This window comes from Chinchilla lanigera, unplaced genomic scaffold (genome assembly GCF_000276665.1).
Source record: "Chinchilla lanigera isolate Chin_1 unplaced genomic scaffold, ChiLan1.0 scaffold00014, whole genome shotgun sequence".
Taxonomy (NCBI): domain Eukaryota; kingdom Metazoa; phylum Chordata; class Mammalia; order Rodentia; family Chinchillidae; genus Chinchilla; species Chinchilla lanigera.
In genome coordinates, this window is record NW_004955415.1 from 31,173,073 (window position 1) to 31,186,611 (window position 13,539).

General features: G+C 48.6%; 1 protein-coding gene across 1 annotated transcript; it reads right to left on the minus strand.

The window, feature by feature from the left end:
• Positions 1 to 1,082: 1,082 nt before the first annotated feature.
• Positions 1,083 to 7,646, minus strand: Vsx1 (visual system homeobox 1). The gene is made up of 5 exons (XM_005380985.2): positions 7,394 to 7,646; positions 5,453 to 5,531; positions 4,689 to 4,812; positions 3,586 to 3,766; positions 1,083 to 2,654 (listed from the first exon to the last, which is right to left on the minus strand). Exons 1-5 carry the CDS (start codon positions 7,644 to 7,646, stop codon positions 2,380 to 2,382), a joined length of 912 nt encoding a protein of 303 aa, XP_005381042.1. The 3' UTR covers positions 1,083 to 2,379.
• Positions 7,647 to 13,539: the final 5,893 nt, after the last annotated feature.

A 13,539-nucleotide genomic window follows, 5' to 3' on the forward strand; every position in this document is an offset into this window, starting at 1 on the left:
CCTTCGCTTTCAAGAATTTGCATGTACTCTGTCTAAATTGTTATTTTGTAGTATATATATATATATATATATATATGTGTGTGTGTGTGTGTGTGTGTGTGTGTATTTTACTTTCTTGGTTATTGGTCTTTTGCATTTCGTGCTCTCATGTATTTATATTTCACGGAGTCAATGTTAGTAATGTGTATTTTTTTTTTCCAGAGAATGTATCCAGTTGCAGGAGTGTTGTTTTGTTTTGCTGGTTTTTTGGGTTTTGGAGTTTTGGGGTTTTTTTTTTTCCCAATAGGAGACCTGTGGGCTAGAATGCAGGAGATTTTTTAAACATATTAATGAACACTTTAGTGAGAAATAGTGTTTTCTTATACCCTTAAAGCAGTCTTAGCTGTCAGACACTGTAGCACATGCTGGTAGCCCCAGCTACTTGTTAAGCTGAGGCAGGAGGATCACTTGAGCCCATGATTTTGAGGCCTACCTGGGCAACATGGCAAGACCCTGACTCCAAAAAAAAAGTTTAAATTAATCATTCTACCTTTCTCCCTTTTACCACTTCTTGTTTCTCCTTTTTCTTTATAATACTGCATAGAAATGAGGCAAATCCGGGCAAGTGGGTGTGACCCATCAGAGACCCAGGAGCGGGGCAGCTGCCCCAGGACGTGGGGCTGCCTTCATTTTTCTTCAGACGATTTAGGGGAGCAGTTTCCAGGCCCGATGTCAGCTGAGCAGTGGAGGACACAAAAGGCCTTCACTGTCAGCCCTTTCAAGGTCAGCTCTATGCAGGGACTGTTTTTCCCTGCTTTCATGGCCTGCACGCACTCTGCAGAGCTGGTTTCTCTTCTTACCTTTAATACCTTTAAGAAATTTAAAACTTTGTTACCTTTTGCTCTTGTCGTGCCCAGTTTTTTGTTGAGAATGAAAGACCATTGAAAGCACCGCTAAGAGTCCCCAGCTATTTACATATATTATATACATAACCAGTTATCAAAGCCATTTTCATTCTGCTTCATTTTACTTGTATCCGTTTTCCTTTACGGATTCTTTTCACTGCAACAGTTTGTAAACACGTCTCTGTGTGGACAGACGCACCTCGCTGTTACCACGTTCTGTGGCTGCGCAGGACTTCGCTCGGTGAGTGGCTGAGTGTGAGTCGTTCCTGCCGCAAGCCCAGGCCCAGGAGGATCTCAGGGAAGAGCTTGAAAGGCCGAGCGGGACCCAGGGATGAAGAGACGCCCAGGGCTTCCTGGCAAGAAGGTGGAAGGAGACTCTGGTCCGCACCACTCACTCATCTGAGGCTCTAGCTTTGCTCAGCGTGGCCTCCAGGAGCCAAAGGAGATAAAGCACATGGACTCACTGTCCCTGCGGTAGGAATTGGTGACACTGAACGTCCACAACAGCACGTGACTGGCTCAGAATGATCAAAATAGAACAAAAAAGAGGCTGTGGTGGTCTCACACCCGGAATGCCCAGCCTCCCACATGCCCCGTCTTCCCACTTAGCTTGACCTCTGAGCTCGACAAGGCAAGCCAGGCACAGCCACTCCCTAGGCATTTAAAGAACAACTCCTGGTGAGTGCCACAGAGGACAGGTGCTGCAGATGCCACAGACAAGAAAGGGACAGGAGGGAGCACCTCAGGCAACTGGAGCTTATGGAGGTGCAGGTGTAAGGAAGGAGGGCCTTGCAGAGCAAGCACACAATGTTTATTTTTAAATAACAAATAAGAGGCAAAAGAAATGCGGGAAAGGAAACATTCATGAAATTCAAGTCACTAAAGTGCATTCAAACAGCCTGACCTTCCCTCACCGGTTTAAACGTGCTGGGGAGGAGGCTTTCTTCGCTGAATATAAGCTCCAACACGCATACCTACCCAAGGGCACTCAGAACACAATCACTACCAGACCCCAAGCTGAAACATCCAAGGTCAAGCTCAAGCTCAAGGAGAAGACACTAAAATTCACACTCGTGTCTGCATGGAACCGCCATGTAAAGATACTGATTTCACTGGAAGTTAAAGAACTTACATTTCTTAAATCAGAGTGAGGACAGCAAACCTGCCCTGCTAATCCACACAGAACACTGAGCCTCATCTCAAGTGCCACCAACTGTGATCACATTCTGAACTTCAGGTCCTCCCTCTGGGGTTCTATGAAGCGGAATCAGATTTTACCCCAGATCAGCTGGCGCTATTGCCTCTGGGACGGTTTCTGTTCTAGAACGAAGTATAATTGTCCCCAAGTTATCCATCTGTCTTCTCACAGGAGTCAGCACTGTAATTTATTCTGACATCATAAGAAGAAAATTAAACTAAGGGTATTTGTCCTGGACCACTTTTGCCTTTTAAAAAATCCAATGTTTTACAGTCTTTGTAGGTGGGATCTGTGGTCTCATAAGGCTCCCACCATCCCTGGCTGGAACCCCTGGACACCCTCAGGATTGGAGCGTCCTTGAACCTCAGACCCTTGCTGCGTCTGCCGGGTCTCCTGCCGGGTCTCCTGCCGGGCAGAGCTGGACAGATCCATGGCCACGTCTGAGTTCTCAGGTCCCATTGTGTCGGAACCTCCTTGGGGACTATTGTGAAGGCGATCAGAGGTCCAGAGTCCTGCCAGCTTGCTCTCACTTGCTGGTTTCTTTATCATCTCCAAGGACTTTTTATGCATACCTTGCAAAAAAAAAAAGTGGGTGAAAAACAAACAAAAAAGCCATGTTTAATTCAACAATAAAGCAAACTGCTTCCTCATCATTGTTTTCTATGTCCATCAAAACTGTCCTTGCCCATGAGACTCTGGGGCTTACAAGCAAGTGGCTTGGTGACTCCCACCCTTAGGAGGAAAGCTGGTGTCTGCCAGCTGTTGCATTCTGCAAGGCTTCTTTGCTTGTGTGATGCAGTGATTGAGCCCACTTTCTCCCATAGCCAGGTCCAATGGGTGCAGCACAAGCCCCTTCACCTCTGATTCAGCACCCGGCTGGCTCCCTGCCCCAGGTCCCTCTGGTCCCTTCCGTCCTGGGGCAAAGTCAGACTGCACTAAGCACTGGTGTCTCCAGTTCCTGCATCTTCCTGGCCAGCAGGTGCTCAAGACCTGCTTGCCGAACAACCATCTTCCTTCCCAAATTAAAGTCACATGAGGTCCCTGGCCCACCTCCCCCAGCCCCAGTACAGACCTATGATTACACATCCTCCAGGCTGTGAGGCTGCAGCAGTAAGGGCAGCCCCCACAGCAGCCACCCCAGGTGGGCCACCAGCAGAGGCTGTTTCAGCACAGAAAGTCAAAGAAGAGATCCCGCAGCAGGAGTGGATGGCAGACCCAGCCGGGGAACAAACCTAACTCTTGTAGGGTTGGTCGGCTAGGTTTTCTCTATGCTGCCCCATTTCCCAACCCAAGCACATAGTCAGTGCGATCTGCCCCAAGGGACCTCCCGGACACTCCAGTAGGTGGTGATGGAGTTCGCCCTGACGCCAGCCATGTGGGACAGAGTTAGACGGGAGGGTCCATCAAGCCTGAGTGCTCTGTCCACTGCAGCCTGACGAGGACCCGGGCACCCTGTGTCCCCACCCTAGGACTCCCGCACCTCACATCCCAGCCCCTGCTCACCCAGCAGCCAGGGTGCACAGCAGCCCCTCGGGCCGCCCTGGGCCGTGCTGAGCACCGCGCCGGGCAGCGGGAGGCAGTGCCGCACCAGTGCCCCATACAACCCGTACTCAGCCATCAGGCTGCTGCCGCCCCAGCGCTTCTCCCGCTTGCGCCACTTCGCCCTGCGGTTCTGGAACCAGACCTGGTGCGGGCAGAGGGAGGGAGAAGGAAAGAAGGAAGGGGAAAGGGAGGGGAGACAGAGAGGGGAAGGGAGGGGGAGGAGAGTAACAGGAGACGCAGTGAGCACACGCTGGGAGCCGCAGACCCGCGTCCCTGAATTTGGGGTCTAGGAAGGGCGACTCTCCACCCTGAGAAGGGATCCTGGGGAGTTCAGGAGTGGCCCCTTCCTTCCAAACCGCAGGGATTCAGGTGTATGGGGATGAGAGCGCCTGCATGCCCTGAAAACTCCAGGGGAGTCAGCTGAAAACCTCAGAGCAAAGCACTTGCTGTCCCCAGCGTGGGGTAAACAGGTCAGCTGCGCTGCAGGCTGCAGCCGGTTTTGCTTTCGGGGGTGAGGAGAGCCCTCTGGGGCTGACTCTTGTAAGACCCTCTGGCTGCCTGTCTTTGGGCTATTGCTGGTTTTCTCATGGAAAATATTAGGTTAATAGGAGAACATTATGGAATATCGTGCCGATGTTTAAAAGGAGCGCTTGCAGCAAATCGCTTGACAAACCAAGAACACAGTTCTCCCTGCACGTGAACAAGTGTGTACATGGGTGCACAGCACACTACAACACAGGCTGGACACGTGTGACATGAGGGGCAAGGGGTAGGGGTAATAGTGGCCCTGTGTGTTGGTTTCTTTGGGCACTGAAGGTGGAGAGTCTTTTATTGCTGTATCTTCATGTAGCTTCTCGTGGCAGCACACATATTGCATGGTTTTGGAGAGTGATTAAACAGCAAATGATAAAAGCACAAAGGTCGAGGGCCCTTCTGGGGCTTTGGCTTTGGGGTCCTCAGCTTTCCAGCGAAGGGAACCTCAGTGGGTTGTGAAGAAGCAGCTTCCTGTGGGTGAGTGACTGTTCTCTTGGGGTCTTTGGGGCGGGGAAGGGGGCACCAGACACCTGTATCCGGTCTTCAGGGAGCTGGGTTTTCAGGGCCAGCATTTCCCGGGCATACACATCGGGGTAGTGGGCCTCTCCAAAGGCCTTCTCCAGCTCCTCCAGCTGCTGAGCAGTAAAGACTGTCCTGTGGGTGGAAACACACCATGGGCTTTCCTGCCTGAGGACTTCTTGCTGCCCTGCTGTTTGTACCCCAAGGCTACTTTATGCCACCTGGACACCCCAGTTCTGGGTGATCAGCCCCTGGAAGGTCCAGGAGTTTGGTTGAAATGAGGCAGAGATCTATCTTTCTATCTCTCTTTCTTTCCTTTGGTGCTGGGGATGAACAAGGGCCCTGTGCATGCTCAGCTCACACTCTGCCACCCGAGCTGCACACAAAGCTTTTAGCTTATTCGTAATGATTCCCACCACCTTCTGATGAGACCCACTTCACAGACCCACAATTTGTCTTTTTTTTTTTTTTTTTTTTTTTTTTTTTTTTTTTTCTCCGGTACCGGGAACCGAACTCATGACCTTGCGCTTGCCAGGCAGGCGCTTTGCCGCTGAGCTAAATCCCCAGCCCCCCCACAATTTGTCTTTAAAATGGTACAAATCTGCAGGCTCCAGGAGTAAAGAGTTTTCTTTGCAAATAGCTACAGTGCCCTTTGTACAGACAACCAGGAGCCTGCTGGACCCACCCCAGCCAGGTCTCTCAGTTTGTCCCAGGTGTTTGTCCCAGGGCACCAGGCTGTGTCCAGGGAGAGGCAGGCAGGGCCGGCAGCCTGTACCTGTGCCGCCGCTTCTTCCGCTTGCCCAGGCCAGGGGACACCTTCAGGTCACTCCTGTCTTCAGAAAGACTGTCGTCATCTGTGGGCACAGGTAGAACATCACGCTAAGTGGAGCATATTTTCAGTCTGTTTTCTGCACATTACTGTGAGGACTGAAGCCCTGAACCTGTGAGGAATGTATGCAATCGTAAGAGCGAGGCTTTTAGCAGCTCCAGATTCAGGCACTGTTTTGTAGAATGAAAAAGCAAAGTAGCTGCTGTTATCATCTCATTTTTACAAATGGAACCCAGGCAGAGAGCTTCAGTGCCCATCCCAAGATCACACCGGTCCCTCTCCATCACCACTGCTTACCGGGAGGGCAGAGGCTGTGACCTCAGAGGCTGTGACCTGAACTGGCACACCAGTCCAGACCCTCATTCTTTTTCTTGATAAGGGTGTCAGCTGATTTGTAGCTCCTCTTAGAAAAGTAGGAACCACTGTCCTGTGTTTCATCCTTCTAGACTCATTACATCAGGAGATCCAGATGGAAAGGGAGGTTAGGACACCAAACTATTACCAGAGCCCTTGTTAAAGTGTTGTTGCCTCAAGATAGGAAAAAAATGAATAAAGGTAACAATAGCAAAGTAATACTAGCTTTGCTTCTACCTCATTTGGTCACCAGAAACCTGTGCTTGGGTCATAACATCCCCTGGTATGCAGTCCACTTGCTGGACATCAGCCACAGGAGCTGCCAGGCATGTGGACACGGTCAAATAGAAATGTCAGCGCAAGGTCGTGAGTTCGGTTCCCGGTACCGGATAAAAACCAAAAAAAAAAAAAAAGAAATGTCACCTTTACCCTGGGTTTAAGGAACTCAGCACCCCCAAAAGTAAAGCAGCTTTATATTGGTTACATGGAAATGATACTATTTACAGAAATGTAGTTCAGTACTTAAGTTCGTTTCACCTGTGTGTTCCCTTTTAAGATAGCTGGTCATTTCTCTCCTTGCATCTCACGTGGCTTTGCGGACAGATCTGCTCTGTGTCTCCCTGAAACGCCTCCCAGTCTGGGGCTTGGCAGCCTTTTGCTCTTCATTTTATCAGGATGCAAAAGAAGCCAACCGTGAAGGTGGCTTTGACTGATCTTCTGTGGCCCTGGGGTAGAACCCAGGGCTGATCTACGCTGAGCCGCACCCACAGCCCTCTTCAGTTTTCATTCTGAGACAAGGTCTTGCTAAGTTGCCTAGGCTGATCTCGAACTTGCACTCCTCCTGCCTGTCTCTGGAGTAGCTGGGATTCTGGCAGGCGTGCGCCACTGCACCCAGCTGGTCTTTGAATTTTTAATGAACTTTTTCGTCTTGTCTGAGAGGCCCACGAGGGAAAGTCCTTTTAGGGCTGAGTGCTCAGCAGCCTGTTGACCTGCCTGCTTCCTTTTATTATGAGACACAGTGTACCCTTTTTCCTCACCTTCTGCTCTAGGTTCTACTGTACAGTTTCACTAAGACCACATTTTCTTATGTAATCCTTCTTTCTTCCCCCCCAGGACCGGGCCCTCTCAATTTCTTGCCCTGTCCTTTACAGAATTTAATTTCTCCCTTCCCTTTCCCCGCAGTTTGCCTGAACTTGGTTGAGGTAACAGGTGGCTGGGCAGGAAAGGCCGAGCACAGCTGCAGGGACCTGAAGGGGCTGCGGGAAGGCGACCCGGGAGAGCGACCGGGATTCCTTTCAGCACCAGGAGGCGGACAGTTCCCGCTCAGTCCTCTGCACCGCGCGTCCGCACCCTCGGGTCCTGGCCTTCCCGACTCGCGGACTGCCGGAGCTGCGGCCGTCGCGGACCCCGGGACGCCGCAAAGGTCCTGGGCCAGACGGAGAAGGCAGAGGCTGGCACAGAGCTCGGCAGAGCCGCCCGCACCCCCAACCCTTGGCGGGGACGCCCTTGTCGCCGCGGGGGCCTGGCTCCTACCGGACGCGGAGTCGCTGTCGCTGCGCTGCGGGCGGCCTGGCTCGGGCGGCGGGTCCGAGAAGGCGCGCGGGACGCCAGGCGGGAGCGCAGCGCTGGGACACCCGAGTCCAGTCCCCGGCCCCGGCCCCGCGGGCGGCTCGGCCTCCAGGCCCAGCAGATCAGTGATGGCGAAGCCCCGGGGGCGCGTGCCGGGCATCACAGCACCGATGCGCGCGCGGCCCCCGGGGACAGCAAGGGGCGCGGACCCCGCCATGGCCTCGCGGGGCTGGGTGACCAAGGGCCCCGCCGGCTTTGCGCTTAATTTATACCGGAGACCAGGGTGCGAGGCGGGGCCGACCAGCGCCCGGGGACCCCGCCCCCTCCCCACCGCCCAGCTGCGCCCAGTCCCCGCCCGCCACTTCCTCGCGATTCGTCCGCCCCCGACCACCCGCGCGCAGCCGAATCAGACCCGGACCACGACCTGGACCCGGACCTGAAGCCGGGCCCGTGTTGGCGACCGTGGACGGCGCTGGATGGCGGCACCGGGCGCGAGGCTTTCATGGAGGGTCGAACTCGGACGGACCGTAGCGAGGCTTTAGTCCCCGCGTGTCCCTTGCCACCAGGGGCCCTGGATGAGGCAGAGAGACACTGTCCATCTCAGGTCACCCCTCTCCTCGAAACACCTTTCCCCGGGACTAACCGAACCAACCTCCCTTGCGATAGAATTTGCGCCCTGGCATGCGCCAGCCCCTCCTGCCTCGGCCTCGCCCACCCCCTTCCCATCCCTCCACGGTCAGCCGGGTCCCGAGGTGCGGGGCGCATGTCCTCCTCCGTTGTCAGGACACAGTCTCCGCGGTCCCCACAGCTGTGGGATGGGGACTCTTCTGTGGGCGGGGGTGGCACAGATGGCTCAGGAACCCTTCCCTGGTTTTCCTCTGGACTGCAGAACATGGTCCAGGCGGCAGACATGCGGAACCCGCTGAGATCCAAAGATCTGCTCTGCGCCCGCGGCGTGGTTGGTTGTTTGTTTCGGCTGGTTTGGGTTTGAGTTGGTTTTTGAGGCAGAGTTTGAGTACTAGTCCAGGCTGGCCTGGAACTCGCAATACTCCTGCCTCAGCCTCTTCTGGCTGGGATTACAAGCGTGCACTGCCACACCAAGGTTAAACGTGGTCAGACCTTGGTGGTGGCGCAGGCCTGTAATCCCAGCACTCGGGAGTCTGAGGCAGGAGGATCATTGTGAGTTCAAGATCAGCCTGGGTTACAAAGTGAGCTCAAGGCCCGCCTGAACTGCATAGTGAGACTCTGTCTCAAAAAAAAAAAAAAAAAGTGATCGTGAGCGGGCAGGACAGCTGGCTCTGAGGTGGCCCAGGCAGGTCATCCCCTGGGAGTCTGCTCGCTCAGCTTCCCGAGGCGCAGGGTTCACAGATCCTGCAGACCCCAGTAGGCAGCCAGGGACCCTAAGACACCAGGATGCCGGGTGGGGATACCAGCCCCCGCGAGATCGAGGGTCCCTGTCTCCTTCGTTATTCCGCCTGTGATGGGTGGGGCCCCTGCTGGGACAGGTTAGGTGGGGAGCCCCGGGAGATTCTCGCAGTGCAGGCGGCAAGGGCAACGGACGAGAGCAAACGACACTTGCACCGGGCAGATGCTGAGTACACCCAAGCGCCTGGAGTGCGCTCACCCAGGGTGAGACCAGAGAGGTGGCCCTCGAGCATCTCTGCCACAGGTCACGCTGGCTGTCGCTTCAGAATCCTAAATCCTTTATTTAGGGGGTGGAGATCCACCTTCACCAGCAAGGATTATTTGGGATTTGACGGCAAAGGCGTCTTTCATTAGTGTCCAGGGAAGGCATCCCGCCCCTGCCTCACCACAGCCGAGGTCTTTCCTCCTCTTCTGGCCTGTGACGCTGGGCCCCGTGAAAGGCTGGCTGTGTAAAGAGTTCGAGGGTTAGAGACTATGGCAGCGGGGTCCGCCTGGGTCTCTCTGCCGCCAGTGAGCCTGGGCCGGTCCTCCTGCTTTGGCCTCCCTCCTGCTCACTGCTTTTGTGCCCTGGCTAAAGGTGACTGTAGGAGACACTGATTCCCATGATCTCAGGTGCTGGCACAGATTCAGAAAATAGCAGAGAGAACACTGGGGCCATGTGGATAAGCTGGTGGTCCCTTCATGGTACGGCGCAAGCACTGATTTTTTGGTCTTGATAACTGTGCCTTGGCTGTGGACGATGTGAACACGGGAAATGGATGAGGTTGGGGCTGTGGATATTATTATAGAAACTGTCAGAATGGTTTTTTAAAAAGCCAAGACCTGACCTAATGGTATGTTTCTACAAGAAATCCACTTGAAATATACAGATACAGATTAAAAACAAAAGAACAGAGGAAGATATACCATGCTAGCACTAATCAAAAGCAAGCTCCTTTCAGACAAAACAAACATCAAAACAAGGACAGTTGTTGAGAATAAAGAGGGACTTGCACAATGATGGAGAAGCCAGTTTTCCAGAAAACTACTTAAAATGGATACACTGGCCTGGCATGGTGGCACACGCCTGTAATCCCAGCACTTGGGAGGCTGAGGCAGGAGGATTGTTGTGAGTTCAAAGCCAGCCTGGGCTACAAAGTGAGCTTGAGGCCAGCCTGAACTGCATAGTGAGACCCTGTCTCAAAAAGACAAAAAAAAAAAAAAAAAAAAAAAAAAAAAAAAAAAAAAAAAAAAAAAAAAAAAAGATGGATACACTGAACAAGAGAGTGCCAAAATGCAGCAGGCAGAAACTGACAAAAAGGCAAGGAAAATAGACAAATCCTGTTACAGTAGGAGGCTCCCACATTCCTTCACCAGTACTTGAGACATACCGGGCACAGAAAATCAGTTAAAATACAGATGAACTGAACAGCACCATCAGGCAATTCGATCTAATGACATTTATAGAATAACTTCATCCAAGTGGGGCATGGTGCTGCACACCTGTGATCCCAGCACCCTGGGAGACTGAGACAGGAAGATGGAAAGTTGGAGCCCAGCCTGGGTGACTCAGCAACATAGTGAGATCTTGCCCCAAAAATTTTGTTGTTGTTTTAATTTACAAAAAGGGGTAGGGATGTAGCTCAGTGCAAAAACCCTAGGGATTGTACTTCAATCCCCAGTACAAAACAACTGATAATGTTCTCAAGATCACATGGAATACTTACCAGATAGGCCACAAAACCCACCAACAGGTTTAAAAGACTAGAAGTCATACAAAGTATAGCTTCAAGCTACAACAAAATCAAACCAGAAGTCATAGCAGGAACATAGACAAAAGATCCAAAACTGTTTAGAGATTAAATCACACACTTCTGCCAGGTGTGGTGGTGCATGCCTATAATCGGGAGGCTGAGGTAAAAGGATTGCCATGAGTTCAAGGCCCACCTGGGATGCATACTGAGTTCAAGGTCAGTCTGAACTGCATAGTGAGACCCTGTCTCCAAAAAACTAAATAAATAAATAAATAACACACTTCTGTATAACACAACAATCAAAGAAGAAATCTCAAGAAAAATTTAGAATTGCTTTGAACTAAATGAAAATGAATATGCTATGTGCTGAGTTGTGGGGTGCAGTCACAGAGCCTGGAAGGATGTAGACAGTGCTGGATGCAGGTGTCAGGAAAGAAGATCTAAAATAACCACCCAAACTTCCTGGTGGGGAAATGAGAAAAGGAAGGAAACATTAAGTCAGAAATATGCAGAAGAAAAGAAAAAATAAAAATTAGGGTAGAAATCAATTAAACTGGAAGCAGGAAATTCATAGAGAAAATCACTGAAGCCAAAAGCTGGTTCTTTGATAAAATGCATGAGGTTTTACCCAGACTAACTAAGAAAAACAGAAAAAATATATATAAGTTGTTCACATCACTAATGAGAGAGGAATCATCACTATGGTCCCAACAGGTATTAAAAAGAAAACAAATATTATAATAATTCTATACCCACACATTTGATAACTTAGATGAAATGTACCAATTTCCTGAAAGATACAAATTACCAAAACTCACATAAAAAGAAATAACCTAAGTAGGACTTTATCTACTAAAGAAATAAAATAATTAATGGCCCTCAAAAAATAAAGAAAGCACCAGACCCAGATTATTTCATTGTGATATCCAAGAAGCATTTAAAAAATGTCACCAATTCTCTACTATCTTTTCGGGAAGATGGAAACACAGGAAATACTTCCAGTGCATTCTGTGAGGTCAGCATTATTCTAATAACAAAGCCAGACAAGGGCACTAGAAGAAGGGAAATCTGCATGCCAAAACTCTCACATAGATAAAAAAGAAATCCTCATAAAATACTAGCAAATTAACTCCATACATATTCAAAGAATTATATATACCACAACTATAAGGGATTTAGTCCAGGAATGCAAGGCTGGTTCGACCAAAAATCCATAAATATAATCTATCATGTCAACAGGCTAAAGAAAAGAATCATAGTGTCACATCTATAGATGCAAAAATATTATAAAATCTGAAACTCATTCATCATTTTAAAACACTTAGAAAACTATGAATGAAATTTTTTCAACTTGATAAAGAAGATCTACAAAAAACCTACAATTAACGTCATACTTAATGATGAAAAACTAAATACTTTCTCCTTAATTTGGGGAAAAAATAGGATGTACCCTCTCACCACACCACTCATATCATATAGGAAATCCTTGTTAGTCTAATAAGATGATAAAAAGATATAGAAGGAAAAAATAATACTGTCTTGGGTAACAGATGAAATCATTGTCAACTCTTTGATCTAATCCATGATTACAACAAACATCAAGACACCAGCTTACTATACAAAAATCAGTTGCTTGCTTACATATCAGCAACAATTGAAATTTGAAATTAAAATACAATATGATTTATATTAACACAGATAAATGAAGTATGAAGGTAAAAAGTTTAAAATATATGTACAGGAATAATATGAGGAAAACTGCAAAACTCTTATGAGAGAAATCAAACATCATAGACAGGAAGACTCAATATTGTTAATAGAACTTTCTACTTAATATATGACGTCCTGATTAAACTCCCAGCAAAGCAATTCCAAAGCTTCCATGGAGGGACAGACTTACAAGAGTCAACACAGCCTTGAGGCATGAAGTCAGAGGGTTGACACCGGCTCGGGAGGTCACTATGGAGCCACAGTTACAGAGACAGAGTGCTACTCATGAAGAGACAGAGACAGAAATCAAAGGCACAGAAATGGACCTACACAAGTAGTGTCAGCAGATCTTGACAAGACACAAAGACAGTCCACTGGGGTTAGGATAATTTCTTCAATGAATGGTACTGGAACAATAGGCATCCTTTGTAAAACATAAAATTAATAACAATCTAAACCCAGAATTTACTTCTTACTCCAAAATTAACTTTAGGTGGAACATTGACCTAAATGTAAAAACACCCCATCTATCTATCTATCTATCTATCTATCTATCTATCTATCATATCTATCCATCTATCATCTATCTATCTACATACACAAGATAGCTAAGATAATTGTACTACTAATTTCTGTTGGTTTATTGAAAAGAACAGTTAGGGGGCGGGAATATAGCTCAGTGGCATAAGTGCCTGCCTGGCAAGCACAAGACCTTGAGTTCAATTCCCAATACCAAAAAAAAAAAAAAAAAAAAAAAGAAGAAGAAGAAAGTTGCAATGAAAGGAACAGTTAATGCTTTATTTTTTGATCAATTTTGTATGCTTTTATCTGGTAATCTGAACAACTACTATGAAGATAACAATATGCAATTTAATAACCATTGTTAATTTCCCTTCCTCTTGTTTTGAACTTCTGTATTGTATTTAATGTTTTTAAAAAATTTTTATTCTCTTTAAAAGAAAAAAAGATAATATTGGAAAAATCTAGATGGCTTCTGTTTTGGTGATGACTTTTTAGGTACAACCTCAAAACTATGATTCATGAAAAAATAACTGAAAAGTTTGACTTTATTAATTTCTAAGTTTTAATTAAAAAATATCTATCCTGTGAAAGATACTGTGCAGAGAATGACAGACAAACCGCAGACTTAGCACAGATATTTGCAACACACTTGTCTGCTTAAGGACTTGTATCCAATTGATGGAACAAACTCTTCAAACTCAGTAATAAATCAAGCAAATT